This window comes from Jaculus jaculus, chromosome 15 (assembly GCF_020740685.1).
Source record: "Jaculus jaculus isolate mJacJac1 chromosome 15, mJacJac1.mat.Y.cur, whole genome shotgun sequence".
Lineage (NCBI taxonomy): Eukaryota > Metazoa > Chordata > Mammalia > Rodentia > Dipodidae > Jaculus > Jaculus jaculus.
The window spans coordinates 55,064,172-55,091,989 of NC_059116.1; the positions used below are offsets into that span (position 1 = coordinate 55,064,172).

Consider the following 27,818-nt stretch of genomic DNA (forward strand, 5'->3'; position numbering starts at 1 on the left):
TTTGCAGCACTGTGATACCTTTTGAGGTCACTGCCATCTGAAAAGAGAAGATTCTGTACCCAAAGTGAGAGTAGCATTAATATCAGGGTATGAATATTAAGAGAAGTGCTTCCTGGGCTGTTTGATAAGCATAGTATATACATTTATCCAGACATCAGCAGACATTACACCCCTAGGGCTCATGACTACCCCTGTGTTAAATTTTCAGTATCAGGGATGTATTCCCTCCCATGGAGTGGGCCTCCAGTCCAATTAGAGGGCAGTTGGTTTCCACCATGATAGATGTGCCACTATTGTACCCGTTGGCTCATTTGGCCTGGCTGGCCAATTATAAGGCTTGCAGTGTCCACTGTTGAGTATCTTCACTGGTGGTATCTCTTTCTCCCATTTAACTGCATGTAGAATGGCTTCTTCCAGCTTTCTGTCAGCTGGTCTACATAGAGGAGGTTATCAGCTCAGATCCAGCAGGATTTCTCAGTGGCCTTGCAGATTACTATGTGTAATCTTCAGCAATAGGGTCTTACCATCTATTCCTGGTGGGAAACCAAGGGCCTTGGCAATGGCCTATAGTGTTTTGGGGGTATCAAGGACCTTCATGACCAACAATTCACTGGAAGGTATCCCATCCCTGGCACTGAAAATTTTCTAGCAACAATCTATGGTTCCTGAGTGTTCCATTGTCCAAAACTGTAGGATTCTATATGATTTATTTATATCCTCTTAGATTTTGATTAGCCCTCCTGACACCTTTCCTTTACTCAATCTCTTCCCGTGACCTCACTTTGGGCCTTTTCACCCCCATTAATCTATTCTTCTATTAACATTAATTATATACAATACCATCCTATTAAGTACCCTACTCCCTTCCTTACTCTTCCCTTACCAGTGGGTTTTATACTTTTCTGTTTGCTGTTGCTATGTTGAACATTTTAGTTCTAACTCAAATAACTTCTTTTAGCATTTTTTATCAGACAGGTTTAATGGGAACAATCTTGATTTTTTGTTTGACAACTTCTTTCCATACCTTCATTTTGAAGGACAGATTTGCCCTCAATACAGTATTTTTGGTTGTATTTTTAATTTTCCTTTGAGCTCTTCAAACATATCATTGCCTCATGGCCTACAAGGTTTTTACAAAAGAGGAATAGCCTTATGAAAGTTCTCTTATAAGTAATGGGCACTTTTTATTTTGCTGCTCTTTCAAACTTCACTTTGTCTTTGACTTTAGTGAAATTGGTTTGAAATTTCTTAGGATCAGTTGAGCTTCAGGAATCTAGGTGTACATATCTATCCTAAGATTTAGGAAGTTTTCAGATATTATTTCTTTTATGAGCTTTCTGTTTCTTTCATATGCTCCTTGTGAGCTCTCTCTTTTTTCATTCTTTTTAAAATTTTCTGTTTCTATAATTGGCCAACTTAAATACCCTAATTTTAATTTTATTAATTCTTTTTATTCACATGATTGAATCCGCTGTTGAATCTTTCTGTTGTGTTTTGAGTGCTTCTTACTGTATCTTCACTATTTCCATTTTTTTTGCTTAGTTTGTTTCTACTTCTTTGTGAGATTTCTAATTTTGTTTGCTCACCATTTTTCTGATTATGCTTGCCTACTTATGTTCTTTTGTTTGTCACAGAGACATGGACTCTTTGCCAAGTGAATTTTCTATTTCTTTAGTTTCAGTTGCTTGAATTTCTTAGCTTCCTCTTATGGTGGTAGGTTTGCCTGATTCCTCATTATGTATATATCCTTTTGTTGTTATCTACACATTTGGAGAAGCAGCATCTCTTGCAATATTTATAGATTGGACTTGGCAAATAAATTCTTTCTACTTTTGATTTTTTTGAGCTGGAGAAATGACCTTTGAAACTTTAGCTGGATAATGTGGCTGTGAGGGTCTCCCATGTGGTTTTTACATGGCTGACTTATTATCAGCCATTATTCTGAAGGCTTGGACTCTTTCTGGTTCCTCCAAAGATAATTCTTCCCAGAGTGTTGATCCATTGGATTGGTGCTGAGAGAAAAGTATGCCTTGGGTTCTACAGTTGGGCCACATATGGTTGGTTGGCTTGTTTCCCAGGTATTCAAACAAGTGTGGTTTATTGTAGGGCTCCTGCTAAGCCATTGAATAGTTCCTAGTCCGGTGAGACTTGTCCTAAACTACATCTGAACAGGTTAGAGTTAAATTGTAAGAATGTTTCATGTTCCACAGTGGAGACTAAGGACAGTAGATCTATAGCAGAGACAAAATGTGTTTATCTTCTGCTATATTCCTGGGGAGGCAGGGGTGCTCCTGGACCATAGCTTAGTGTAGTTTGAGCTGGGTTAACTGGGCTGCTTCAGGATAGCAGTGAATAAGGAGAGACTGATGAGAAAGTTGTCCTCTGATCTCACACATATCATATCAATAATTTAAAAAAATTTAAAAATTTTAGTTATAAAACTAAAGTAACTTTAAAAAAATTTTTTTTATTTCTTTTGGTTTTCTGAGGTAGGGTTTCACTCTAGCTCAGACGGACCTGGAATTCACTATGTAGTCTCAGGGTAGCCTCAGATTTTCAGCAATCCTCCTACCTCTGCCTACCAACTGCTGGGATTAAAGGTGTGTGCTACACACCAGCTTTAAAATAACTTTTCAAGATAACTGATTAAATCAGAATTAAGTAATTTCTAGTAGTACCAAGTTAATGTTTGGTTTTTAATTCTGCTTTGTTTCCACCAGAAATTTTATGATGTAGAAGAAGAGAAAGCTGCTTTGCAAGATGCAACAAATATTAGATTGACTGTTTTGTCAAGAAAACTGAGGGAGAAGGAAGAAATTATTAAGGAATTAAGAGAAGAACTAGAGCAATATGAAGATAGTAGATTTTTTAAAGTTGTAAGTTTTAAATTTTGATATTAAGTTATAATTCATTTAAATGCATACAGATAAATCATACTTAGCTAAGACTTTGCATTAAGAGTAGAAGGCTTGGGCTGGCGGGATGGCTTAGCAGTTAAGGCATTTGCCTGCAAAGCCAAAGGACCCAAGTTCAATTCCCCAGGACCCACATTAGCCAGATGCACAAAGGGACACATGCATCTGGAGTTTGTTTGCAGTAGCTGGAGGCCCTGGTGTGCCCACTCTCTCTCTCTCTCTATCAAATAAATAAATAAATATAAAATATTTAAAAAATGAATAGAAGGCACACCAGATGTGGTGGTACATGCCTTTAATCCCAGAACTTGGGAGGCAGAGGAAGAGGATTATCATGAGTTTGAGGCCACCCTGAGACTACATAGTGAGTTCTAGGTTAGCCTGGGCTATAGAGTGAGACCACATTTCAAAAAAGCAAATAAATAAATGAAAATCCCAAATAAAAAAATAATAGGCAGGGTTGGAAAGATGACTTAGCAGTTAAGGCACTTGCCTACAAAGCCTAAGGATCCAGGTTTGATTCCCAGTACCCACATAAGACACATGGTGGTGCATGTGTCTGGAGTTCTTTTGCCATGGATAGAGGCCCTGGTGCACCCATTCTCTTCCTCCTCTCTCTAATACATAAATAAATCATACATATTACACATATATGCCGGGCTCCCCCGGCAGGTAGTGCTGGGAGTGGACTAGGCCCACTGGTTCCTCCCAAAGGGTTGTGGAGGAGGGTGGGTGTCAACGGCCAGGAACAAAACTACCAGCCGGGAGTCTCATCAAAGCAGGAACTCACTTTATTGTTACTGGCAGGTGCTTATATAATGTTGAGAATGAAGGCAGGGATTTCAGGATGGGGTGAGATGTAAGGGCCAATAGCATACCGTGACCTCTGAGATGATTGGTTCTAACTCTAACTTCCTGTGCAGAAGTAGCAGGCCAGAGGCCATTTGGCCCCCTGCTGAGTAATAGCTGGCCAAAGGCAGTTTGCCAAACTTTAGCTAGGCTCAGAAAGTTCCACTAGGCCTTACGTCTGGGCCCCTCAAGGCCCAACACATATACCTACACCTACTGTTGCAGTCAGGTTCACATTGTTGGTAGAAATCACCCAACCAAGAGCAGCTTGTGGGAAAAAGAGGTTTATTTTGGCTTACAGGCATGAGTAGGAAGCTCTATGATGGCAGGGAAAATGATGACATGAGCAGAGGGTGGACATCACCCTCCTGGTCAACATACAGTGGACAACAGCAATAGGAGAGTGTGCCAAACACTGGAAAGAGGAAACTGGCCATAACACCCATAAGCCTGCCCCCAACAATACACTCCCTCCAAGAGATGTTAATTCCAAACTCTTCATCAGCTGGGAATCTAGCTTGCAGAACACTTAAGTTATGGGGGACATCTGATTCAAACTACCACACCTACCTACATCTCTATCTCTATCTCTATCTCTATCTCTATCTCTATCTCTATCTCTATCTCTATCTCTATCTCTATCTCTATCTCTATCTATCTATCTATCTATCTATCTATCTATCTATCTATCTATCTATCTAATCTATCTATCTAATTTCAGAGGCTTTTCCTTCTGTTTTTTTCTTTAGCAAACAAGATGAAAGTCATGGCTATACTGTTTCAAATGAGGAAGATAGAAAGAGTAAGAAAGCAAATGAGAAAGCTTGAATTTCTGTCCAGCAGGTACATTCCAAAGGCTCTAGAAAGTGTGGATTCTGAAAACAAGATCCTGTGTTAGCTCTGGGTTAGTAACTATCTCAGGCTCAGCCACAGTCCAGAGCCAGAGAGGATTTTATCCTGGTGTCTAAGATCAAAACAGTGATAGTGGTTAGCAGGATGAAGATGATGCCAGGAACCAAGATGAATAATGTGGAGATAGAATAGCAAGTTCAAGGCCATCCTGGGCTATGTAGTGAGTCTCTCTTTTTCTCTTTCTTACACACACACACACACACACACACACACACACACATACACAAAACTAATGAACACCAACTATAGAATGAGACTCCCTTATCCAACATGCTTGGGAACATAGTGTTTGTGATTTTAATTTTTTTCTGAATTTCAGAATATTTGCATATACATGAGATATTTTGGAAAAGCAACTTTAAACAAGAAATTAATTTTTATTTCACAGTTAACTTATACACATGGTCTAGAGGTGTTTGTCTTAATGTTCTTTATAAGTCTATCTATGAAACACAAATCCATGATAAGAAATTTTCCATTTGGGGGTACCATGTTGGTGCTCAAATCATTTTATATTTGGACCATTTCAGATTTCAGATTTTCAGGTTAAGGATGTTTAAACTAAGCAAGGATCAGGTGCTTCATCAATAATGAAACAGAATCAAGGTGGTTCACCAGCTTTCCCATGGACATACAGCTAACGAAAATAGTAAGGATGACATGTGAACCAATGTATTTGTCAGAGTTCTCTAGAGGAATAGAACTGATAGAGTGAATTGTATTATAAAGGGAATTTATTGGATTAGCTTATGGCAGTCCAGGAATAGCAGTCTGAGTCTACAGGCATGACTCAGGTGCATAAATACACTTATCTCACAGAGTTCTTTAAATAGTTCACACCGTAAATTATCAGTGCTCTCCTTATTGCCAGCAAAAGCATTCTCCTTATTTCCAGTAAGGCCTTTAGTAGCACTGAAGTTGGATAGCCAATTCCAGGTAGCACCAAACCCACTAGAGAAATCCATTCTTACATTTCTGTTTCTCTAGAACCACTGCTGCACCACAATCTGTATGAGTCAGGGTTCTCTAGAAGAACAGAATTGACAGAGTGAATTGTATTAAAAGGGGGATGTATTGGATTAGTTTACAGCATCCAACAATAGCAGTCTGCAGGCCTGAGAGTAAAGGAACCTGGTAGCTGCTCAGTCCATGTGACTGGATGCCTTCTTGGCAGTCCCAATCCAGCACTGAAGGCTTGACAGCTTCCTGGAGAGCCACTGGTTTTCAGTTTGCACTAGTCTTCAGTTTATGCTGGTCTTCACCCAGCACCCAGCACTGGCAGCCAGGGGGAAGGAAGAGAATCTTTTCTTCCAGAGCTTCCTTAGATAAAGACCCCCTCTTGGAGGGGCACCCACTCTGGAGGAAGGAATTTCCTCTTTTACTTAATCCTTCCTAGAAGCAACCTCATAGACCCACTCCAGAGTCTGTGGATTCCTGATCTGATCAAGTTGACAACACAATTTAAACCCCACAACCAAGGTCTACTTGCCCCCATTAGGACATGGAGCTTTTAGCTTATTGTGCTAGTTTGAATGTCCCCAAATAGACTCAAATGTTTTTATTGAAAAGCTTGTCTCCAAGCCTGGTGTGGTGGCACAAGCCTTTAATCCCAGCACTCAGGAGGCAGCAGTAAGAGGATCACCATAAATTCAAGGCCACCCTGAGAATACAGTGAATTCCAGGTCAGCCTGGGCTAGAGTGAGACCTTGCCTTGAAAAACAAAACAAAACAAAACAAAACAAGCTTGTCTCCAGCCATCTGGCTGAAGTAGTGTGACTGGAGGTGAATCTGGTTTCTAGTCGAAAGGTATGCAGAGCACTTGAGCTCTGCTTGGGTTCCTACTGCTTTGCTATTGGTTTTTGTGCTTTGCTTTGTAGTGCTGGCTGGCTGGTGGTAGGTTTTTTGTTTTTTTTCTGTGTGTGTAGTAGATAGCCTCAGGCTCACTGAGATGAACTTCCAGAGCAAGCATAATTATGGAGGAAGGGATATTTATTGAACCTTACAGATCCAGTGGAAGTTCCATAATGGCAGAAGCTGGCCTGCTTTCACAGGTCCAAGCAGAGAAAGAGAGAGAGAGAAGCCACAGGCCCAAAGCCACACCACACAACACACTTCAGGAACACTAGCTAGGCACATGTTGCATATTTTTAGATTGGAATTTCAAATCACCATACCTCAGGGCTGGATCCAGCCCAGTGACACCTCTTCCAGCCAGGTGGCTGCAGACCTAAATTACAAACAGTAATAAAAAACTGAATATATTGGGGGCTATCTATTGAAACTACCATAGCGTGTTTCTTCCACTGTCAGTGGAACTTCCCCTGGATCTATAAGCCTGAAATAAATCCCTTCTTCCCATAAACTGTGTCTGGTTTGAAGTTTCATCCCTGTAGTGTAGAGCTGACTACGATACATATACAAAAAGAGTATAAGTTCCATGAATATAATTTCTAAATTAGGCTATAGTATATACTTTATAATGTTTTATATTGATATAGTATATTAATATATGTGCAGGTTATATATCCAAAATTTAACACTAGGAAGAAAATTTGTAGGTTTTATGCTGGTCACTTTAACAGGATTTTATAGTTTATCTAATACTCAAACTAGCATTTTTACTTAGAACTATTAAGTCTAAGAGAAAAAGACTCAAGCACAAACCTCCCTAAAGAAGTAATGTTTAGCCAGGCGTGGTGGCGCACGTCTTTAATCCCAGCATTCAGGAGGTAGAGGTAAGAAGATTGCTGTGAGTTTGAGGCCATCCTGAGACTCCATTGTAAATTCCAGGTCAACCTGGGCTACAGTGAGACCCTACCTCAAAAAAAAAAAAAAAAAAAAGAAGAAGAAGAAGAAGTAATGTTTGCTGGGTGTGGTGGCACATGCTTTTAATCCTAGCACTCAGGAGGCAGAGGTTTGAGAATCATCATGAGTTCAAGGACACCCTGAGGCTACAGAGTGAATTCCAGGTCAGCCTGGGCTAGAGTGAGACCCTACCTCGAAAAACGAAAAAAAAAAAAAAAAAAGTGATGTTTACTAGCTGGTGAAGGAGTGTTTGTTTGGTCAATCTATTAGAATTCTTTGTATTCTAAAACAAATCTCATATAGAAGGGTCAGCATAGCTCTGATAAAACTGAACTTTATTTTCACATCTTCTGATTGCCTTCATATCCAATTTTTACATTTATTTACCTTTAATTTTTTCTTGGGTCTACATCCACTCTTTATTTTTTTTGAAGACAATGATTTAACAGAAAATAATATTATAGCCTGTTTTGACCAAGGATTTTCATCATGGATGTTACAGGGTAAATTTGGTTCATTTATTTCCCAGTGTGCAATGCGAAGTAAGGTTACAATGAGGGTACTTCCTGTATTGAATGTGAATATCTCTTCGTTCTTTTTTAAATTTTGTTCATTTTTTATTTATTTATTTTGAGAGCGACAGACACACAGAGAAAGGCAAAGAGAGAGAGGGAGGATGGGTGCGCCAGGGCCTCCAGCCACTGCAGATGAACTCCAGAGTGTGGGCCCCCTTGTGCATTTGGCTAACATGGGTCCTGGGGAATTGCGCCTTGAACAGGGATCCTTAGGCTTCACAGACAAGCGCTTCACTGCTAAGCCATCTCTCCAGCCCTATCTCTTTGCTCTTTGAAGAAAGGTTAGACTATAAATTCTAGTTTAGGGCTGGAGAGATGGCCTCGAGGTTAAGGCGCTTGCCTGCAAAGCCTAAGGACCCAGACTTAGTACCCACATAAGCCAGATGCACAAAGTGATACATGCATCTGGAGTTTGTTTGCAGTGGCTGGAGGCCCTGGCACGCTCATTCTCTCTTTCCTTTTCTCTCTTTCTCTACTGCTTCTTTTTCTCTCTCAAATAAATAAAATAAAATAAAATTCTAGTTTATATGATGAAGATGTTCTTACATGTTTTTTAAAATGTTCTGAACAGGCATCTGAACATTAAGACATCATAAAAGAGTCTTTTACACACTTGAACTCTTTGCACCTCTGAATGTTCTCATAAACTGGTTAGTTTATCTGCCTGGGTATTATAAGGAAACATCTGTGGATGGTTTTGTATAAGCAGTTTGTTCTTTGTATTGGATGGCATCCAGAGCACTTTGGTTATCCCATTGTCATTTGCCCACAAGGAAACTACAGCAGAATTTTTGCAAATACTCTTATACTGGTAGGGCAGAAGAAGATGTTTTAATTGATTGAACATAGGGCTCTCTCAACAAAATGAATGGTCCTGGTCTCTTGGCTGGAAGCAATGCCCAGCATCCGAGAACATCCGAATGCCACAAAAGCAGATCATGTATCATTCTAAGTAAGCTTATGGAAAATACTTTAAAAAATCGTCTAAGTATAAACTAGACTAAAACTCCTTGCAACTTAAGTTTTATATGTTAACTGGTCAAGATAGCACACAACTTTAGTCCTAGAACTCAAGAGACTGAGGTAGGAGTATCACTATGTGTTTGAGGCCAGCCTGTGACTATAGGGTGGGTTCCAGGTCAGCCTGGAAAATAAGACTCTACCTTGAAAAAATAAACAAAAATAAAAATAAGAAACCCCACAATTTGAATTAAGTTTTAGGTGATAAATCATTTTATATGAATTTTCATTTTATACAACTGCCCCCTCTAGTGGTTTTTAAATCCCCTTAAGATGCCAGTTCAACTTGGAACACAGAATTTAGAGGAACAGTCAAAAATTCAAGAGGAGACTTCCGGTTAAGATGGCGGCGTAGGTACCACGCCAAAGCAGCCTAGGGGGGAAAAAGACCAAAAAAACTCAGCAAAATACACACTTTTACTAGAAAGTGAGGTGTATAGGAAATTGAGGCGGCAGTGGAGAAGTAGAAGAGTTCCAGAGCATCCAGAGCCTGCACAGGCGGGAACAGCGGCTCCGGGGCGGCTCGGCCACATGCCGCAGCCGCGGAGCGGCAGAAAGCCTCCGGACTCTCGGCTCAAGCCGCAGGACAAGCCAGGTGCGGGATTTTCCCCTCACACCGCACTCTCCGCAACTCGGGAAGCGTGAGGGGAGAGCGGCAGCGAGCAACGGAGGGAACAGCAGACCACGAGGTAGAAGCACAAGGGGAACAGCGATACAACCAGAGCAGCCGCGGCTCCCTCCCCTCCCCCACCGCCTGAACCCAGCTCCAGCGAACACAGCAGCGGCCCGGGACCAGCCACGCCAACTTGGGCTGACAGCAGGACCCAAGCAGGAGCAGAGTTCGGCAGCAACTTCAGCGGCTCCAGCACCGGTACCAGCGGCCCCAGCAGCAGCGGACCCAGGAGCGGCAGCGGCGGCAGATCCCGCAGCAGCGGCTTCGGGGTGAACAGCGGCGGTGCACACGGCAGCGGCAGCTTCAGCAGCGGTGGTGGCTCCGGTGGTGGCAGCTACGACAGCGGCAGAGGCGGCAGCAGCGACTCAGTTTGCCCCGTAGGAAAAGCAAGTGCCCAGCTCCAGAAATCAGAACAGCAGCCCGACGACCCAGGCAGCAACTTGACTGAGACCACAATCACCCAAGGTAACTGGGATTGCACCAGGGAAGGGTCTCACTTGGTCACAAGCTGACTTGGATCCCTCAACAGACCAGAAATCTAAACCTCTTTGTTGATAGAGGATCTGGTCATTATAATAACTACTCTTGCATACATACTCGGGGCTGTTTTTGATTGAATGTGTACAGTGTTTAGTTAAATTTTAGAATCTACCAGTATTTTATTCCACTCAGCCTGCTTGAATACTCCTATAGCAGGGAAACTCAACCCCTAAGAACATCTTTGTAGATACTCTGAGAGTCTTAAGAGCCACACCTAATACCTTAAGGTCTTACCCTGAAAATATATTACATCAAATCAATTGATACAGCTAAGAATACACAGCTAGCTAAAAAATCCAAGTATTAACTTAATCCAAGATGCAAAAATATATACATTATAACACAAGAAACACTAAAAAGCAAGATGATATAAGTCCACCTAAAAGTATTAATGCATCAGAAATGTCCACAGTGAGAAAGAGTTAGAGGAAATGCCTGAGAAAGAGTTCAAAAGAATAATTATAAATATGTTCAAAGAGGTCAAAGAACACATGAAAACAATCAAAGAGGAAACCAAAGAGGAAATCAGAGGAATCAAGGAAGAGGCAGGACACCAATTTAATGAAATAAAGAAGGCAATACAAGACATAAATAGGGAAATAGAAATAATAAAGAAAAACCAGTCAGAATTACTAGCAATGAAGAACACAGTTAATGAAATAAAAAACTCTGTAGAAAATCTCACCAGTAGGATGGATGAGGGAGAGGACAGAATATCTAAGCTAGAAGATCAGGTGGCAGACCTAATACAGTCCAACAAAGAGAAAGACAAACTTATAGAAAAGTATGAGTGGGAATTTCAAGATATTCGGGACACTATGAAAAGATCCAATATAAGAATTCAGGGCATAGTAGAAGGAGAAGAACTCCACTCCAGAGGCATAGTAGGCATCTTCAACAAAATCATAGAGGAAAATTTTCCCCAAATTGGGAAAGAGGTGCCAGTGCAGATACTGGAAGCCTTTAGAACCCCAGCCAGACAAAACCCAGAAAGAAACTCTCCTCGCCACATTATACTCAAACTTCCAAACACACAAACCAAAGAAAAAATATTGAAAGCAGTTAGAGAGAAAAATCAAGTTACCTACAAAAGCAAGCCCATCAGGATTACAGCAGATTATTCAACACAAACTTTTAAAGCCAGAAGGGCTTGGAGTGATATATTCCAAGTTCTGAAAGATAACAACTGTCAACCAAGGTTACTTTATCCTGCAAAGTTATCCATCCAAATAGATGGAGAAATAAAGACATTCCATGACAAAAGCAGGTTAAAGGAGTATTTGAAGACAAAACCAGCTCTACAGAAAATACTTGATAGAATCCTCCATGCTGAACAAAAGGAAAAGCACACATATAAGGAACCTAGAAAAAACCAGCTATACTCAAATACCAATTAACAGAAGAGAGCACAGGTAGAACAAGTAACACACACACACACACACACACACACACACACACACACAAATGGCAAACATAAATACACACCTTTCAATAATATCTCTTAATATCAACGGTCTCAATGCCCCAACGAAAAGACATAGATTTGCAGACTGGGTTAAAAAGCAGGATCCTACAATTTGTTGTCTCCAAGAAACTCACCTTTCTACAAAGGATAGACATTATCTTAGGGTGAAAGGTTGGAAGACGGTGTTTCAAGCAAATGGGCCTAGAAAACAAGCAGGGGTTGCTATCCTAATATCAGACAGGGTAGACTTTAGTCCGACGTTAGTCAAAAAAGATAAGGAAGGTCACTTTATATTGATCAAGGGCACACTCCAACAGGAGGACATTACAATCCTAAACATATATGCACCTAACATGGGGGCTCCCAAATTCGTCAAACAAACACTATTAGAACTAGGGTCACAGATAACACCAAACACAGTGGTGGTGGGTGACTTTAACACCCCACTCTCATCAATTGACAGGTCATCCAGGGAAAGAATAAACAGAGAGGCATCTGGACTAAATGAGGTCATAGAAGGAATGGACCTAACAGATATATACAGGACATTTCATCCAAAGGCTGCAGAATATACATTCTTTTCAGCAGCACATGGAACATTCTCTAAAATAGACCATATATTAGGACACAAAGCAAATCTTAACAAATTCAGGAAAATTGAAATAATTCCTTGCATTCTATCTGACCACAATGGAATTAAACTACAAATCAGTAGCAAGAAAGGCTATAGAGCATACACAAAATCATGGAAACTAAACAATACACTACTAAATGATGAGTGGGTCAATGAAGAAATCAAAAAGGAAATCAAAATATTTATAGAGTCAAATGATAATGAGAACACAACATACCAAAATCTCTGGGACACAATGAGGGCAGTTCTAAGAGGTAAATTTATAGCCTTAAGTGCCTATATTAAGAAATTAGAAAGGTCGCAAGTAAACGACCTAATGCTTCGCCTTAAAGCCTTGGAAAAAGAAGGACAAGGCAAACCAAAAAGTAGTAGACGGGAAGAAATAATAAAGATTAGGGCAGAAATTAATGAAATAGAAACAAAAAGAACAATCCAAAGAATTAATGAAACAAATAGTTGGTTCTTTGAAAGGATAAACAAGATTGATAAACCCTTAGCAAATCTGACCAAAAGAAAGAGAGAAGAGACACAAATTAATAAAATCAGAGATGAACAAGGTAACATCACAACAGATTCCAGAGAAATTCAAAAAATTATAGGGACATACTATAAAAGCATATACACCACAAAGTATGAAAATCTGAAAGAAATGGATGATTTCCTTGATCTATATGACCTACCTAAATTAAATCAAAATGAGATTAATCACTTAATTAGACCTATAACAAACATGGAGATCTGAACAGTTATCAATAATCTCCCAACTAAAAAAAGCCCAGGCCCGGATGGATTCACTGCTGAATTTTACCAGACTTTTAAGGAAGAGCTAACACCATTGCTTCTTAAGCTTTTCCAGGAAATAGAAAAAGAAGGAATCCTACCAAACTCCTTCTATGAGGCCAGCATCACCCTGATACCAAAACCAGGCAAAGATAGAACAAAAAAAGAAAATTACAGACCAATCTCCCTCATGAACATAGATGCAAAAATTCTCAACAAAATATTGGCAAACAGAATACAAGAGTATATCAAAAAGATCATTCACCCTGACCAAGTAGGCTTTATCCCAGAGATGCAGGGATGGTTCAACATACGCAAATCTATAAATGTAATACATTACATAAATGGGTTGAAGGACAAAAATCACATGATCATCTCATTAGATGCAGAGAAAGCATTTGACAAAATCCAACATCCCTTCATGATAAAAGTCCTACAGAGACTGGGAGTAGAAGGAACATATCTCAATATAATAAAGGCTGTTTATGACAAGCCTACAGCCAACATATTACTAAATGGGGAAAAACTGGAAGCTTTTCCACTAAAATCAGGAACAAGACAAGGGTGTCCACTGTCCCCACTTCTATTTAATATAGTTTTGGAAGTCTTAGCCATAGCAATAAGGCAAGAGACACACATAAAAGGGATACAAATTGGAAAGGAAGAAATCAAGTTATCATTATTTGCAGATGACATGATTCTATACATAAAGGACTCTAAGGACTCTACTAGCAAGCTGTTAGAGCTGATCAAAACCTACAGCAATGTAGCAGGATACAAAATAAATACACAGAAATCAGTAGCCTTCATATATGCTAACAACAAACACACAGAGGATGAAATCAGAGAATCACTCCCATTCACAATTGCATCAAAAAAAATAAAGTACCTTGGAATAAACTTAACCAAGGAAGTAAAGAATCTATACAATGAGAACTTTAAAACACTCAAGCGAGAAATTGCAGAAGACACTAGAAAGTGGAGAAACATCCCTTGTTCCTGGCTTGGAAGAATCAATATCGTGAAAATGGCAGTCTTACCTAAAGCAATCTACACATTTAATGCAATCCCTATCAAAATTGCAAAGGCTTTCTTCATGGAAATAGAAAAAACAATCCAAAAATTCATTTGGAATCACAAAAAACCTCGCATATCTAAAATAATACTGAGCAACAAAAAAGAGGCTGGTGGTATCACCATACCTGATTTTAACCTATACTACAGAGCCATAGTAACAAAAACAGCATGGTACTGGCCCAAAAACAGACATGTAGATCAGTGGAACAGAATAGAGGACCCAGATGTAAGCCCAAGTAGCTATAGCCACCTGATATTCGATAAAAATGCCAAAAATACTCATTGGAGAAGAGACAGCCTCTTCAGCAAATGGTGTTTTGAAAACTGGATAAATATCTGCAGAAGGATGAAAATAGATTCTTCTCTCTCGCCATGCACAAGAATTAAGTCCAAATGGATTAAAGACCTCAACATCAGACCGGAAACTCTGAAACTGCTAGAGGAAAAAGTAGGGGAAACCCTTCAACATATTGGTCTTGGCAAAGACTTTCTGAATACAACCCCAATTGCTCAGGCAATAAAACCACAAATTAACCACTGGGACCTAATGAAATTACAAAGATTTTGCACCGCAAAGGACACAGTGAAAAAAGCAAAGAGGCAACCTACAGAATGGGAAAAAATCTTCGCCAGCTATATATCTGATAGAGGATTAATATCTAGGATATACAAAGAACTCAAAAAGTTAACTAATAAGGAATCAAACAAGCCAATCAAAAAATGGGCTAAGGAGCTAAATAGAGAGTTCTCAAAGGAAGAAATACGAATGGCATATAAGCACCTAAAAAAATGTTCTACATCACTAGTCATCCGGGAAATGCAGATTAAAACTACATTGAGATTCCATCTCACTCCTGTCAGATTGGCCACCATCATGAAAACAAATGATCATAAATGTTGGCGGGGATGTGGAAAAAAAGGAACCCTTCTGCACTGCTGGTGGGAATGCAATCTGGTCCAGCCATTGTGGAAAACAGTGTGGAGGTTCCTAAAGCAGCTAGAGATTGATCTACCATATGACCCAGCTATAGCACTCCTAGGCATCTATCCAAAGGACTCATCTCATTTCCTTAGAAGTACATGCTCAACCATGTTTATTGCTGCTCAATTTATAATAGCTGGGAAATGGAACCAGCCTAGATGTCCCTCAACAGATGAGTGGATAATGAAGATGTGGTACATTTATACAATGGAGTTCTACTCAGCGGTAAAGAAAAATGAAGTTATGAAATTTACAGAAAAATGGATGGACCTGGAAAGTATTATACTAAGTCAGGTAACCCAGGCCCAGAAAGCCAAGCGCCACATGTTCTCTCTCATATGGGGATCCTAGCTACAGATGACTGGGCTTCTGTGTGAGAATGAAAATACTTAGTAGCAGAGGCCAGTAAGTTAAAAAGGAGACATAAAGGGTGGAGAAAGTAAGGGAGGAGGATACTTAATAGGTTGATATTGTATATATGTAATTACAATGATTGTAATGGGGAGGTAATATGATTGAGAATGGAATTTCAAACGGGAAAGTGTGGGGGTGGGGAGGGAGGGAATTACCATGGGATATATTTTATAATCATGGAAAATGTTAATAAAAATTAAAAAAAATAAAATAAAAAAAAATTCAAGAGGAATACCTTGAAAAATAGTTGAAATAAACACGATTATTCAGTTTACCTAAAGCTACCCAGGTTATTTTTATTGATAGTTAAATTGCATACTATGACCTTCTATAGTCAACTGGATCAGATTAGGACTCATGTAAAGACATGCCCAAGGGCATGTCTAGGAGGGTGTTCCCAGGAAGGGTTGATGGAGGAAGGAAGACCTTCCTCCAGAGCGAGTAGTCATTCTGGTGGTGGACTATATATAAAGAAACTCTGAGAGAGCACAGGACCTTTTGCCTGGTTGCCTATGCCACTTTCTGGTGCATATATCTACCTTATTGCTGTCATCCTTCATGGACATTGGAACCAGCTTCATCAGCCTTTCAGTGTGGACTGAATACTGATGGCTCTGTAGGAATCCTCCAGGCCTTCAGGCCAGATCGGGACTTCTGAGGCATCCAGCTTTGTGGACTGAGAACTATCAGGATATCCAACTCTCTAGCTTGCAAACAGCTACTGTTGGACTGCTTAGTCTATATCCTAACAGCTAATCTAATAACTCTTACAATGCACATTTTTTTCTATTGGTTCTGTTCCTCTAGGGAGCCTAATACATACATGTAGCATTATAGTTTAGTAAGTGATTTCTGAGAGAAAGCTGATGAAAATATACAAGAAAAGGACAAGGTCCATGAATAGCTAGTTTATATGTATGACAAAATACAAATCAAAAAAGAAAGATCTTGGGCTGGAGAGATGGCTTAGCACTTAAGGTGCTTGCCTGCAAAGCCAAAAGACCCAGGTTTGATTCCTTAGGGCCATGTAAGCCAGATGCCCAAGGTGATGCATGCATCTAGAGTTCATTTGCAGTGGCTAGAGGCTCTAGAATGCCAGTTCATTCCACTCTCTCTTCCTCTTTTTCTATCTTTCTAATAAATAAATAAATCAAGAGAAAACAAAGGTATTTACATAACAGAAGCCTTATCTCCAGATAAGAGCATTCTTGATGCTAACTTTACAAGAGCAACTTCATTAGAGCAATGAGAGTTCTACTGATTTAGCTGCAGATTATCATAGGTATTGGGCTGCAGTGATGTCCATTGACTAATCCCTCTAAGATTTAAGGAAGATTAGCCTGTCAGAGTATGATTGTGTACATGCAAGTACATGTTTGACTTGCAGGAGCTGCAATTTCAGTTGGATTTCTTGTATTGGATAGACCTCATTTTTTATCCTGATGTGCCTGAGCTTTACCAACCCTCCAACTCAGAAACAGATCCTGTCATTCAAGAGTGCAACTCTGCAGGGCTGCACTGTCCTAGGGCGTCACTTTTCTGGTTGTCACTCACTGAGAAAACACCTGCTCTTTTCTATCACTGTAGGCGAAGGCATGCATCAGAATCCTACTCCTCTGGCAACATCAAGTTGATGTGTCCAAGTCCTATACATGAAGCCATATTAGAATTGAGTTTCTGATAGCACAGAACAGGAGCTGTTGAAAAGACACTAGAGTGCTGAGGACTTCTCAGACTTCACTGTTGACATGCATCACTTGCAGATTTTGTTCACATACAGATCCACATAGGAGCTCTGGCCTGGAGCCTGAGAATCTGTACCTCCAGTATGTTCCTAGGTTATGCTGAGACTCCTGGTTTCATGGTCATGCACCAGACTCTGAGAGGGAAGGTTCTGGATTATATTGCTTTTAGACACAATTCTTTTGAAATTCAGCTTGAGATTCTGGAACCTGGAAGCAGTAAGTTTATGCATCTTATTGATATTCACAAGAGGAACAGTACTTATGTTACTACTAAAGGCCTAGTTTTCATATTATGATGAAAAACTGGAGAGTGGAAGGTTTCTGAATAAATTTAAAATTCCATGACATTATGTATCACACAATCTTAAATCTACAATGTGGTTTTAAATAGCTACTACACCCTCCTAACCACCTTAATGATCTCCCCCTGCTTAACGTGGTTTTATTCATGTAGTCTATATTAAAAAAGGTTCATAGTTTAAGCAAATGAAAATTAGCAGTATGTGCAGATGGCATAAGAAACACCACCACAGAACCTGCCACTTTGAATGTGAGAAAGGACTGCAGCAGCCCAGAGCTATCCCTTTGTTCACTTTGCTGAGTGTCAGAATAGTTAATAACTTGCAGTTCCTAAGGCTGACAGATGGTGGGGACAGAGTGAAAGGCTAACCTCACAAGAGGGCTACAGATTGATTGGTCAAGAGGAAAACCCCTTAAATTTAATGTGTTTTCTGTGGGTATTGCTTTCATACACAGTCATAAAAAGCATATTTAGATCTTATCTGATACTCCTTGCTCCTTTTATCCCTCACCTTATTCATTCATATCGTTTTGTACTTTACAACAGCAGGTGCTCATGTATCCACTGTGGATTCTCATGCCAGTTAGGAACTATGCTTAAGCCTATCAAGGCCAATATTATTTGTTTGTTTTAAAACTCCTTTTGCGAGCTAGAGAGCTGGCTTAATGGTTAAGGTGCTTGCCTGTGAAGCCAAAGGACCCAGGCTCATTTCCCCAAGACCCATGTAAGCCAGATGCACAAGGTGCACATGCATCTGGCATTCATTTGCAGTGGCTAGAGGTTCTGGTGTGCCAACTCTCTGTCTGTCTCTCTTCTCTCTATTACCACCCTCTCTTTGCTTGCAAATAAAAAAATTAAATTAAAAATTCCTTTTGCACCATAAATACATTCTATGATAGTCTCAAACTAAACTATTTGGGACAAGGAATGAATGACTGGGATACTTCCTTTATTAAGAATACCATGTTAGGGCTGGAGGGATGGCTTAGTGGTTAAGGCATTTGCCTGCAAAGCCAAAGGATCCTGGTTCGATTCCTCAGGACCCATGTTAGCCAACTGCACAAGGGGGTGCATGCATCTGGCGTTCATTTGCAGTGGCTGAAGGCCCTGGCGTGCCCATTCTCTCTCTCTCTCTCTCTCTCTCTTCCTCCTTTTCCTCCTCCTCTTTTTCTGTCAAATAAATAAACAAAAATATTAAATTTTTTTTTATTTAAGTATTTGTTCTAGTAATTTTATAGTTGAGAATTTATTGGTATCTTAGAATTTGGGATGCTGAATTATAGAGATCAAAGGTTCCAGGCCACCCTGAGCTACATAGTAACAGCCTGTGTTTTAGTTACCTTCATTTTTCTGGGACAAAACACCTGGCCAGAAGCAGCTGATGAAAGAAAAGAGTTCATTTTGCATTTCAGAGGAGGAAGTTTCAGCCAGGCGAGGTGGTACATGCCTTTAATACCAACACTCGGGAGGCAGAGGTAGGAGGTTCACTATGAGTTTGAGGCCACCCTGAGATGACAGAGTGAATTCCAGGTCAGCCTGGACTAGAGTGAAACCCTACTTCAGAAAACCAAAAAAAGAGGAAATTTATATATGGCAGGGAAAGGATGCTAGAAAAGAAGCTGGATATCACATCTTGCCATAGCAGCTGGAAGAAAGCTACAGAAGTAAGCTGACTCTGGCAATGGGGAGCTGACTATAACACCCCACAACTCACTCCCAGCCCCACAACTCCTGAAGCAAGATTCTACCCCCCCAAATTACTGCCAGCTGAAACCAAGTACTCAAAATAAATGAGGCCATGGGGAACATTCCACACTTAAACCACCACACACTATCTCCATAAAAATCAATTTAAAAATTAATTTAGTTCAAATAGTTTAAGTGATAAATGACAGTCAAAAATTTCAAAGATTAGCTGGGTGTGGTGGTACACGCCTTTAATCCCAGCACTTGGGAGGAAGAGATAGGAGGATAGCCATGAGCTCAAGGCCAGCCTGAGACTATAGAGTGAATTCCAGGTCAGCCTGGGCTAGAGCAAGACCCTACTTTGAAAAACCAACAACAAAAAAACAAAAAAAAAAAGAAAGAAAGAAAGAGAGACAAAACAACAAAGATTTGTAATGGAATTTATGCAAAACTAAATAATGCATTTTAAATAGCAATTTCTATAATTGTAATTTTCTTAATAAGTTACTTGTGTTTTAAAAGGTCTATTACTACAGTATAAAGCATTTCAAACACTTTTTAAAAACTTATTTGTATGAAAGAGAGAGAGAGAAAATGAGAATAAATGGGTGCACAAGGCCTCCTGCCACTGTAAATGAACTCTACATGCATGCACCACTTTTTGCATCTGGCTTTATGTAAATACTGGAGAATTGAACCCAGGCTTGTCAGGCTTTGCAAGCAAATGCTTGTAACTGCTGAACCATCTTTCCAGCCCTCAAGCACTTTTTTTGAGTCTATAGCCATACTACTCTGAAATCACCCAATCTTGTTTTTCTTTTGAAACAGAGGAACAGCTCCTGGTTTCTCAAAGTTAAGTCCAAGTACACTTCTGAAACAAAACCAATATAACAAAAGGATAATTTGAGGCTGGATTTTATTCTTACTTACTTGCAGTCATAGAATTATTGTAAAATAGTTATAATTCAGCTAAAGATCACTCTGAAGTTCAAATGTATTTTGAGAATTTACAGTAATTTTGAAGTAAAGCATGTAGAATTTTTATTTATTTTAATGTAATTTCTTGCATTACCCAATTAATATTTTACTATGATTGTGTATAAAGTTTGTACCAGCCTCCCAAGTCCATTACATCTCAGTTTTTCTTACAGTGTTCCAGTAAAATCTAGACAGCCATAAGGAAGTATATTCAGATGCTTTCAATAGCTTTGAAACAGAGGAAGAAGAAACAACATAGCTTTCCCAATAAGCTTCTGTTGCATAAGAAAAAGCCCCTACCATAATGGACACAGCAAGATTTAAACAAAAGACACATATAATAAAAATGTAAATGAGTTTGCTTTACTAAAACTATAACTTTAATCTTTTGTTGTAAGTTATCCTGAAACCTTCTTACAAGGTAATCACTGTTTGCATAGAGATTTAAACTGAAGTTTTCAATAGCATTAACCGCTTGCACAGTCCTGTGTGACAGGCATGCAAAGCCATGTTAATTTTCAGAATATGAATTGCCTCTGGGTGGCTTCTCCAGTGAGCAGAAAACCAACTGTGTGGATATCCTTGGGTTTGATGGACTCCATGTGGCTCCCAGGCTGAAAACTTCACCACTTTGACATGTGACACTGGCAGCACCTACACTGAGAAATGCCACAAAGGCTACAGGCCCCCCTCCTTAGCCTTGCATTTTGCTACCCCCTGGCGCTGCTGGTCCAGTCTCCCCAGCCTGCCTAGTTACCGGACAGACAGAAGTGTGGGTGGAGGGGCCCCAGCTGCCTCCCTGGACACAGCCTCCATAATGAATTGACCTGAATGATGAGGGCACACAAACAGTATGATATGCATTATTCCTGTCAATAAAATGTCCCCATGTGCTGTGGTCTTTGTACAGAATGTACTGCAGCCTTTCTTCCAGCAAGCTCTATTTAGTCCCCTTCCCTTTGCTATTCATATTGTGTGTAATAGAATTCAGAAAATTATATGATAGCTCTTCTGTATCTGTATTGTCCTTGTGTTGCATATTTAAATCCTTGGCAACCTGATTAGAAATATGGAATTCTCCATCCGGCAGGACTCTTTTGCCAAAGAGACCAACTCTCCAAAACCAACCTTTGAAAAGGACAATTTGGATTACAAACTGGAAAATGAGAGACTGCTCCAAATCATTGTAGAACTCGAAGAAGAAGTCCAGATCAATGCAAAAGAAAACGCAGTATTAGGTAACATTTTGAAATCACTTTCTAAAGAAAAAACATGGCATTTTGTAAAATTCACTACTATGTTTGGCTTTTCCACTTACATACTTGATTATTTACATCTAAAGCTCTGTTTGATAGCCACCTTTGCATTTTTTTTTCAAGATAGCATCCTTTGCTTGGGGCAAAGGGTTTATCTGTTGGGCTAAGTCTTGTTAACCCATGGTGTTTTTTTTTTTTTTCTTTTCCAAGCCAAACAATAGCCTTGGGGGTGAGGAGTTTTTGCTTCTCTTAAAAATATTATTAATAGTCTATGGCCATACCACCCTGAACATAGCTGATCTCAGAAGCTAAGCAAGTCAGGCCTAGTTAGTACTTGGATGGGAGAAATATTATTAACAAACACTTTTGCTTATTTATTTCATGTGCTTAATTTATCATATAAACTATCTTTAAATATTGAAATATATATAAGGATAAGCTAGTCGAGACAAACTTAGCCCTTTAGGAAAAAGAATACTAGTCAGTAGTATTTAATTTGTTTTGTTTTTTTCCAGATAATGTTTCACTTTGGCTCAGTCTTGCCTCAAACTCACAGCAATCCTCCTAATTCCACCTCCCAAGTGCTGGGATTAAAGGTCTAAACCAACATGCCCAACTCTAATATGATTTTTTAATACAAATTTACATTTTTTCCATCATCAGTGAAAGTTGCATTTAAATCACCAAATTACATTGATTTACATTTTTTTCATTTAATTATTGTCATAGTATCTTTGTTATTTGTTCATCATGTGCAGTTTGAAAAGCAGTGAACAAGGAATGAAAAACTGATTGGAAAAATTGGTGAAGTGAGGCATTTTATAGCATCCCTTCAATAGAAAATTATGCCCTGCCATTGTGACTCCCTCTCTTGTCTAATGTGACATGGTAATGCTTCCTCAGGTGTGATCTTTCTTAGTAAGTCGTGAAGTGCCACCTGTTAAAACACTTTGTATTGGATGTAACTGACAATAAAAATTTCCACTGCTTATATGGATGAAAAGCTCTTAGCCCTCAGTCACACTTGGATCTTGAACTTACTACTTAATTTCTATCTGACCAGACATCTGAACAGCAGGAAGAAGGCTGTGAATGTCAAGGGCAGTTGTGAAGGTCACAGTCCTGTAAAGACTTGAGTTCACCATGCCTACCAATGGCTTCACAAAATAGCCCCAAAGCAGCAGTTTGAATACAAGGGTATATGCAAATAATTTCATGGTCAGCCTCTCTTTTTTGTTTACAGAAGATGAACTTATATGTATGAAAGAGATTGCAGATCAGGATCAGCGAACTATTCAAAAGGTATGGTATCATTTTCACATTGATAAATGACTTTTTATTTTTTTTTTATTTTATTTTATTTTTTTTAATTTTTATTTATTTATTTGAGAGCGACAGACACAGAGAGAAAGACAGATAGAGGGAGAGAGAGAGAATGGGCGCGCCAGGGCTTCCAGCCTCTGCAAACGAACTCCAGACGCGTGCGCCCCCTTGTGCATCTGGCTAACGTGGGACCTGGGGAACCGAGCCTCGAACCGGGGTCCTTAGGCTTCACAGGCAAGTGCTTAGCCGCTAAGCCATCTCTCCAGCCCGATAAATGACTTTTTAAAAATTGAAATAGCACCATTGGTAAAATGACAGTGTCCATAGTACCTTTAGATAATAGAGAAAGTCAACTCATGTATTTCCCCGTTATGTAAGTTTGAGTGTATATTCCTTTGTTGTTTGTGGTAGAGAGGCTAGAAATGAATAAGAATTCTGTCTTGAAATCTCAGTGGCATATAGATGACCCCTTATCTTGGGATAATTGAGCCTCTCTACCTTGATTGTTAGAAGCTGGTAAATGATGTTACATAGAGAAGTCCTAACATGTGCTGTGCTTATAAAGCTAGATAGCTAAGAATGAGCAACCTTATTTTCAATCAGATATTGGTTAAGTCTTTATTTTGAGCAAGGATATCATGAAAATCAGGATTTCTTAATATGTTTTACTACTTGTACTCACAAGACCATAACAGCCTTGGCCCCAATTCCACCTGTGGCAAGATGTCCCTACTTGACACTCTCTGAGCATTGTTTCTCCCCTAGTAGTACTCAAAACACTTGGATGTAATGGTCTGTCTTCTCCCACCTGTGAGTTTCAGGAAGGCAGATACCACGTTTCATCCAGTGCTGAGAATAGCGTGGTGCACCCTGAAAAGTACTTCTGGAATAATTCAAAGGATAATACTATATTTATAGTTCATAAAATTTACAAAGGACAAAGCAGACTCATATCCCAAATTATTTCAAATAAACATGTCTTCCAGTGATAAACCAATATCAGTTTTTAAGTTAAAATCAAAAATTTAGTTCTTCAATTAAATAAGTCAGATTTCAAAAGCATGTTAGCCATGTGCACTGATGCTAGGTTCAGATTCTAACCAAGTATAATTTTTTTTTCTCGTTTTTTCAAGGTAGGGTCTTGCTCTAGCCCAGGCTGACCTGGAATTCAGTATGTAATCTCAGGGTGCCCTTGAACTCACAGTGATCCTCCTACCTCTGACTCCTGAGTGCTGGGATTAAAGGTGTGCACCACCATGCCTGGCTTCTAACCAAATGTAATTTCGTAGTATGGGATATTCTTAGAATTTAGATAAAATTGCTTCCCAGAACTATGGTTATGCTGGTAGGGCAGAGTTGGGACAACTTTTCTCTGCTCACTGAATCCTAGGCAGGTTTTCACAAAATGATTTCATCTTCTTGTACTTCATCCTATCTGCTATGGTGACAATGTAAATCTCATTGTTATGGCAGCAACAGAATCTGTGAATAGACACATTTAAAATTCTTGGGATCAATTTTTTAAGGTTAAAAATAAAATCTCATAAATTTAATAGCATATACACAAAAGCTCTAAGGGTTATGAGAACTAATAAAGTTGACCCTAAAGAATGAAAAATAAAAATAAAATAAAATCTCAGCTTCTGGTTTCACCTAACCTGCTAGGGAAGGATCACCAACTTATTAACAGTTAAAGTGTTTCTAAAGATATTTAATGTATGCTACTTCTGGGTCAATCATGTGCTTTCTTAGGATTTTAAATCTATACTGCCTTGGGTAGCCACTGGCTACTAGACACTTGACATGTGGCTGATACAACTGAAGAAATGAATCTTTAATTTTTAAAAATTTTTATTGACAAATTTCCATAGATAGAGACAATATACCATGATAGTAATCCCTTCCCACCACTTATTTTAAATTTAAATGAAAACTGATGCTTGTTTCAAATAATGGAAAAACCTCTGTCTTTTCAGTAACTTCAATATATGAATATACTTCTTCACCTGTAAATATTTTGAAATCTAAATACAGATAAAAATTTATTTCTCAAAATAAGATGTCCTGTAAGTGAAAAATGTACACTGAATTTCAAAATCTTGACATAAAATTATAAAATATTTCCCCTATAATTTTAATATTTACTAGATGATGATATTTTGACTATATTAAGATAATTTTTAAAATTAATAATATCTTTTTTTTTCTTTTAGATTTTTCAAGGTAGGGTTTTGCTCTAGCCCAGGCTGACATGGAACTCACTATTTAGTCTCAGGGTGGCCTCAAACTCATGGTGATTCTCCTGCCTCTGCCTCCCAAGTGCTGGGATTAATGGCATGAAACAACATACCTAGCTAGAATCACATTTTTAACTTTTTGTTTGTTTGTTTGTTTGTTTGTTTTTATTTATTTATTTGAGAGTGACAGACAGACATAAAGAGGCAGATAGAGAGAGACACAGAGAGAGAATAGGCGCACCAGGGCCTCCAGCCACTGCAAACAAACTCCAGACGCGTGTTCCCCCTTGTGCATCTGGCTAATGTGGGTCCTGGGGAATCGAGCCTCGAACCACGGTCTTTAGGCTTCACAGGCAAGTGCTTAACTGCTAAGCCATCTCTCCAGCCCCATTTTTAACTTTTTAACAAGGTTACTATAAAATTGAAATTATATATGTGATTTCAATTATATGTCTGTTAGACATCTCCGTCCTAGATAAACATGGTGATTTGTTAATTGGAAAGCAAGTCAGACTATTGAACAAAGGAACAAAGTATTTCCTGGGAGGTGGTATTAAGTGTCAGGCACTGCATAAGTGTTAGAAAAACCAAAAGTATGCTTATTCATATGTCGACTACTCTGAAAGATATCAATAGCAGAATGAGCTGTGTGGAGGATTAGTATTAGAAATGTACACATAGAGAAGAAAAACCTGGCTTTATCTGGAAGGTCTTAGAAAACACTCTTTCTCTCTTGGGAAAGTCCACTTGAGCTGATTTTTCCAGGACAGCCCAAGCGCAAAAGGACTGGCTAAAGAATGAGAATGCATAGTGTAAGGTTTGTTTTAGAATTTTTGTAATCTTGTATGGCTGGTGAGTGTAATCAGAATATGATGAGATTTGAGAGTAAGAATTTGTGAGGGAGTAGGACTAAGGGCATGGGGAAGGCATAAGGAAGAAAAGAAAGAACAAATTCAGAAACTTCAAATAAGACACAAGTTTCCTTTTATAAGCCATGGATGTATTCCAAAAGAAGATGAAAATAGGACTGAGTTTGGGTAAGCTGATTCTAGCCATCTATCTGGGTTAAGCATTGTCTGCTAGGGAATTCAGCAGCTTTTGTGTTTCAGCTCAAATGACTGCATAAAAAGTATCTGTGTCTGTCTTCCAACAGATGCTACCTTGCCCTCCATTCTCATGAATTTCATCCTAGTAGAGGTGTACCAGGAGACAGAGAGAGCATTATAGGTGTGCTGTCCAGCATGCTGAGGAGGGCACTCAGAAGGCTTGGATGGGGTGGTGGTGTCAGAGAGAGCTGGAGAAACACTAGTGAGTTGCTTCTTCAAAAAGGGGCTAGAGCTAGCCAGAAGAGGGAAGGTCAAGAGTTGGGAAGGGAATTGAAAGAACCACAAGAGAGTAGGACATGTGAAAGTAAAGGGTGGCAAGCACTGGGCACAATCAGAGAGGGTTGTATATTGTCAAGGGGTTGAATTGCTTTCTGAGTCTAGTGCAGCTCCTGAACACTATACTAGGCTCAGATTTGTTCTTCAGCAAAAGGACAAATAGGAAGGAAGAGAATCTAAGCCAGAAAGACCAGTCAAGAAGATCCTAGATAAACCATGGAAAGTATAAAGTCCTGAAAGAGCAAGAACAGTGACACTGAAGATGTTTATTAAATTAGAAAATATATGAATAATTGAGTTATATGGCTGTCTAAATTAAGATATAAATTATAAAACACATTCATGAGAGCAATGGTAAAAAGCTTGCTTTTGGTGACCATTTTCTACCACTAAGAATATGGCTTGAGATATATAAAAATATGAGCTGAAAATCTGAAACAGGAGAATCAGTTGTATAAAAAATAAAGCAAGGGCAGGAGAGATGGCTTAGCGGTTAAGTGCTTGCCTGTGAAGCCTAAGGACCCCGGTTCGAGGCTCGATTCCCCAGGACCCACGTGAGCCAGATGCACAAGGGGGCGCACACGTCTGGAATTCGTTTGCAGTGACTAGAAGCCCTGGTGTGCCCACTCTCCTCTCTCTCTCTCTCTGCCTCTTTCTCTCTGTCTGTCGCTCTCAAATAAATAAATAAAAATAAACAAAAATTTAAAAAAATAAAAAATAAAACAATATTGTGATAGACTAGGACTTGCTATATTACATATTGATGTCACATTTTGAGGAAGTGGAGTGAGGAAGGTTGTATGTGCATTTGTATTGTCTTTGCATATTAGCTTGTTTATATAATGTTATTAGTATCAAGCTACAAGTATATCCCTGAAAGTGTAGTCTCTATATAATACTATTAGAAAATAATTTGTAGGAATGTAATTTTTTCCTTTAGTCATTCTGGAATCCTTTTTTCTCATATTAAAATGTGTTTAAATTCTATTGAGAAAGAATTTTAGGTGTTATTTTCTTATCTTTAATCAAAATGCAATCTTTTCTATTTCAGTTAATGGATAGTAGAGACAGATTAAAATATGAGCTTGACTGTGAGAGATTAGCAGTTCAAGATTTGGTAAGATGATTTACATTTATTTCCTAATGAGTTGGAATTCAAGATATAATTTAATCCTTTATGTTTTAGACTCTGCTGTGGATAGTTTCACCTTTATCAAAATTCTAAGTGTAAATATTATGAATAGCTTTTAATATATTTAAGTAAACCTC

At 39.0% G+C, this 27,818-nt stretch overlaps 1 protein-coding gene across 1 annotated transcript in view; it reads left to right on the top strand.

Annotated features, from left to right (window-relative positions):
• Positions 1 to 27,818, top strand: part of C15H10orf67 (chromosome 15 C10orf67 homolog) — a 202,224-nt gene that overhangs the window by 96,936 nt on the left and 77,470 nt on the right. The window contains exons 5-8 of the mRNA XM_045134756.1: positions 2,721 to 2,876; positions 21,442 to 21,589; positions 22,851 to 22,909; positions 27,601 to 27,666. Of these exons, the coding sequence (XP_044990691.1) occupies positions 2,721 to 2,876; positions 21,442 to 21,589; positions 22,851 to 22,909; positions 27,601 to 27,666 (429 nt within the window). The remainder of the gene's footprint in view (positions 1 to 2,720; positions 2,877 to 21,441; positions 21,590 to 22,850; positions 22,910 to 27,600; positions 27,667 to 27,818) is intronic.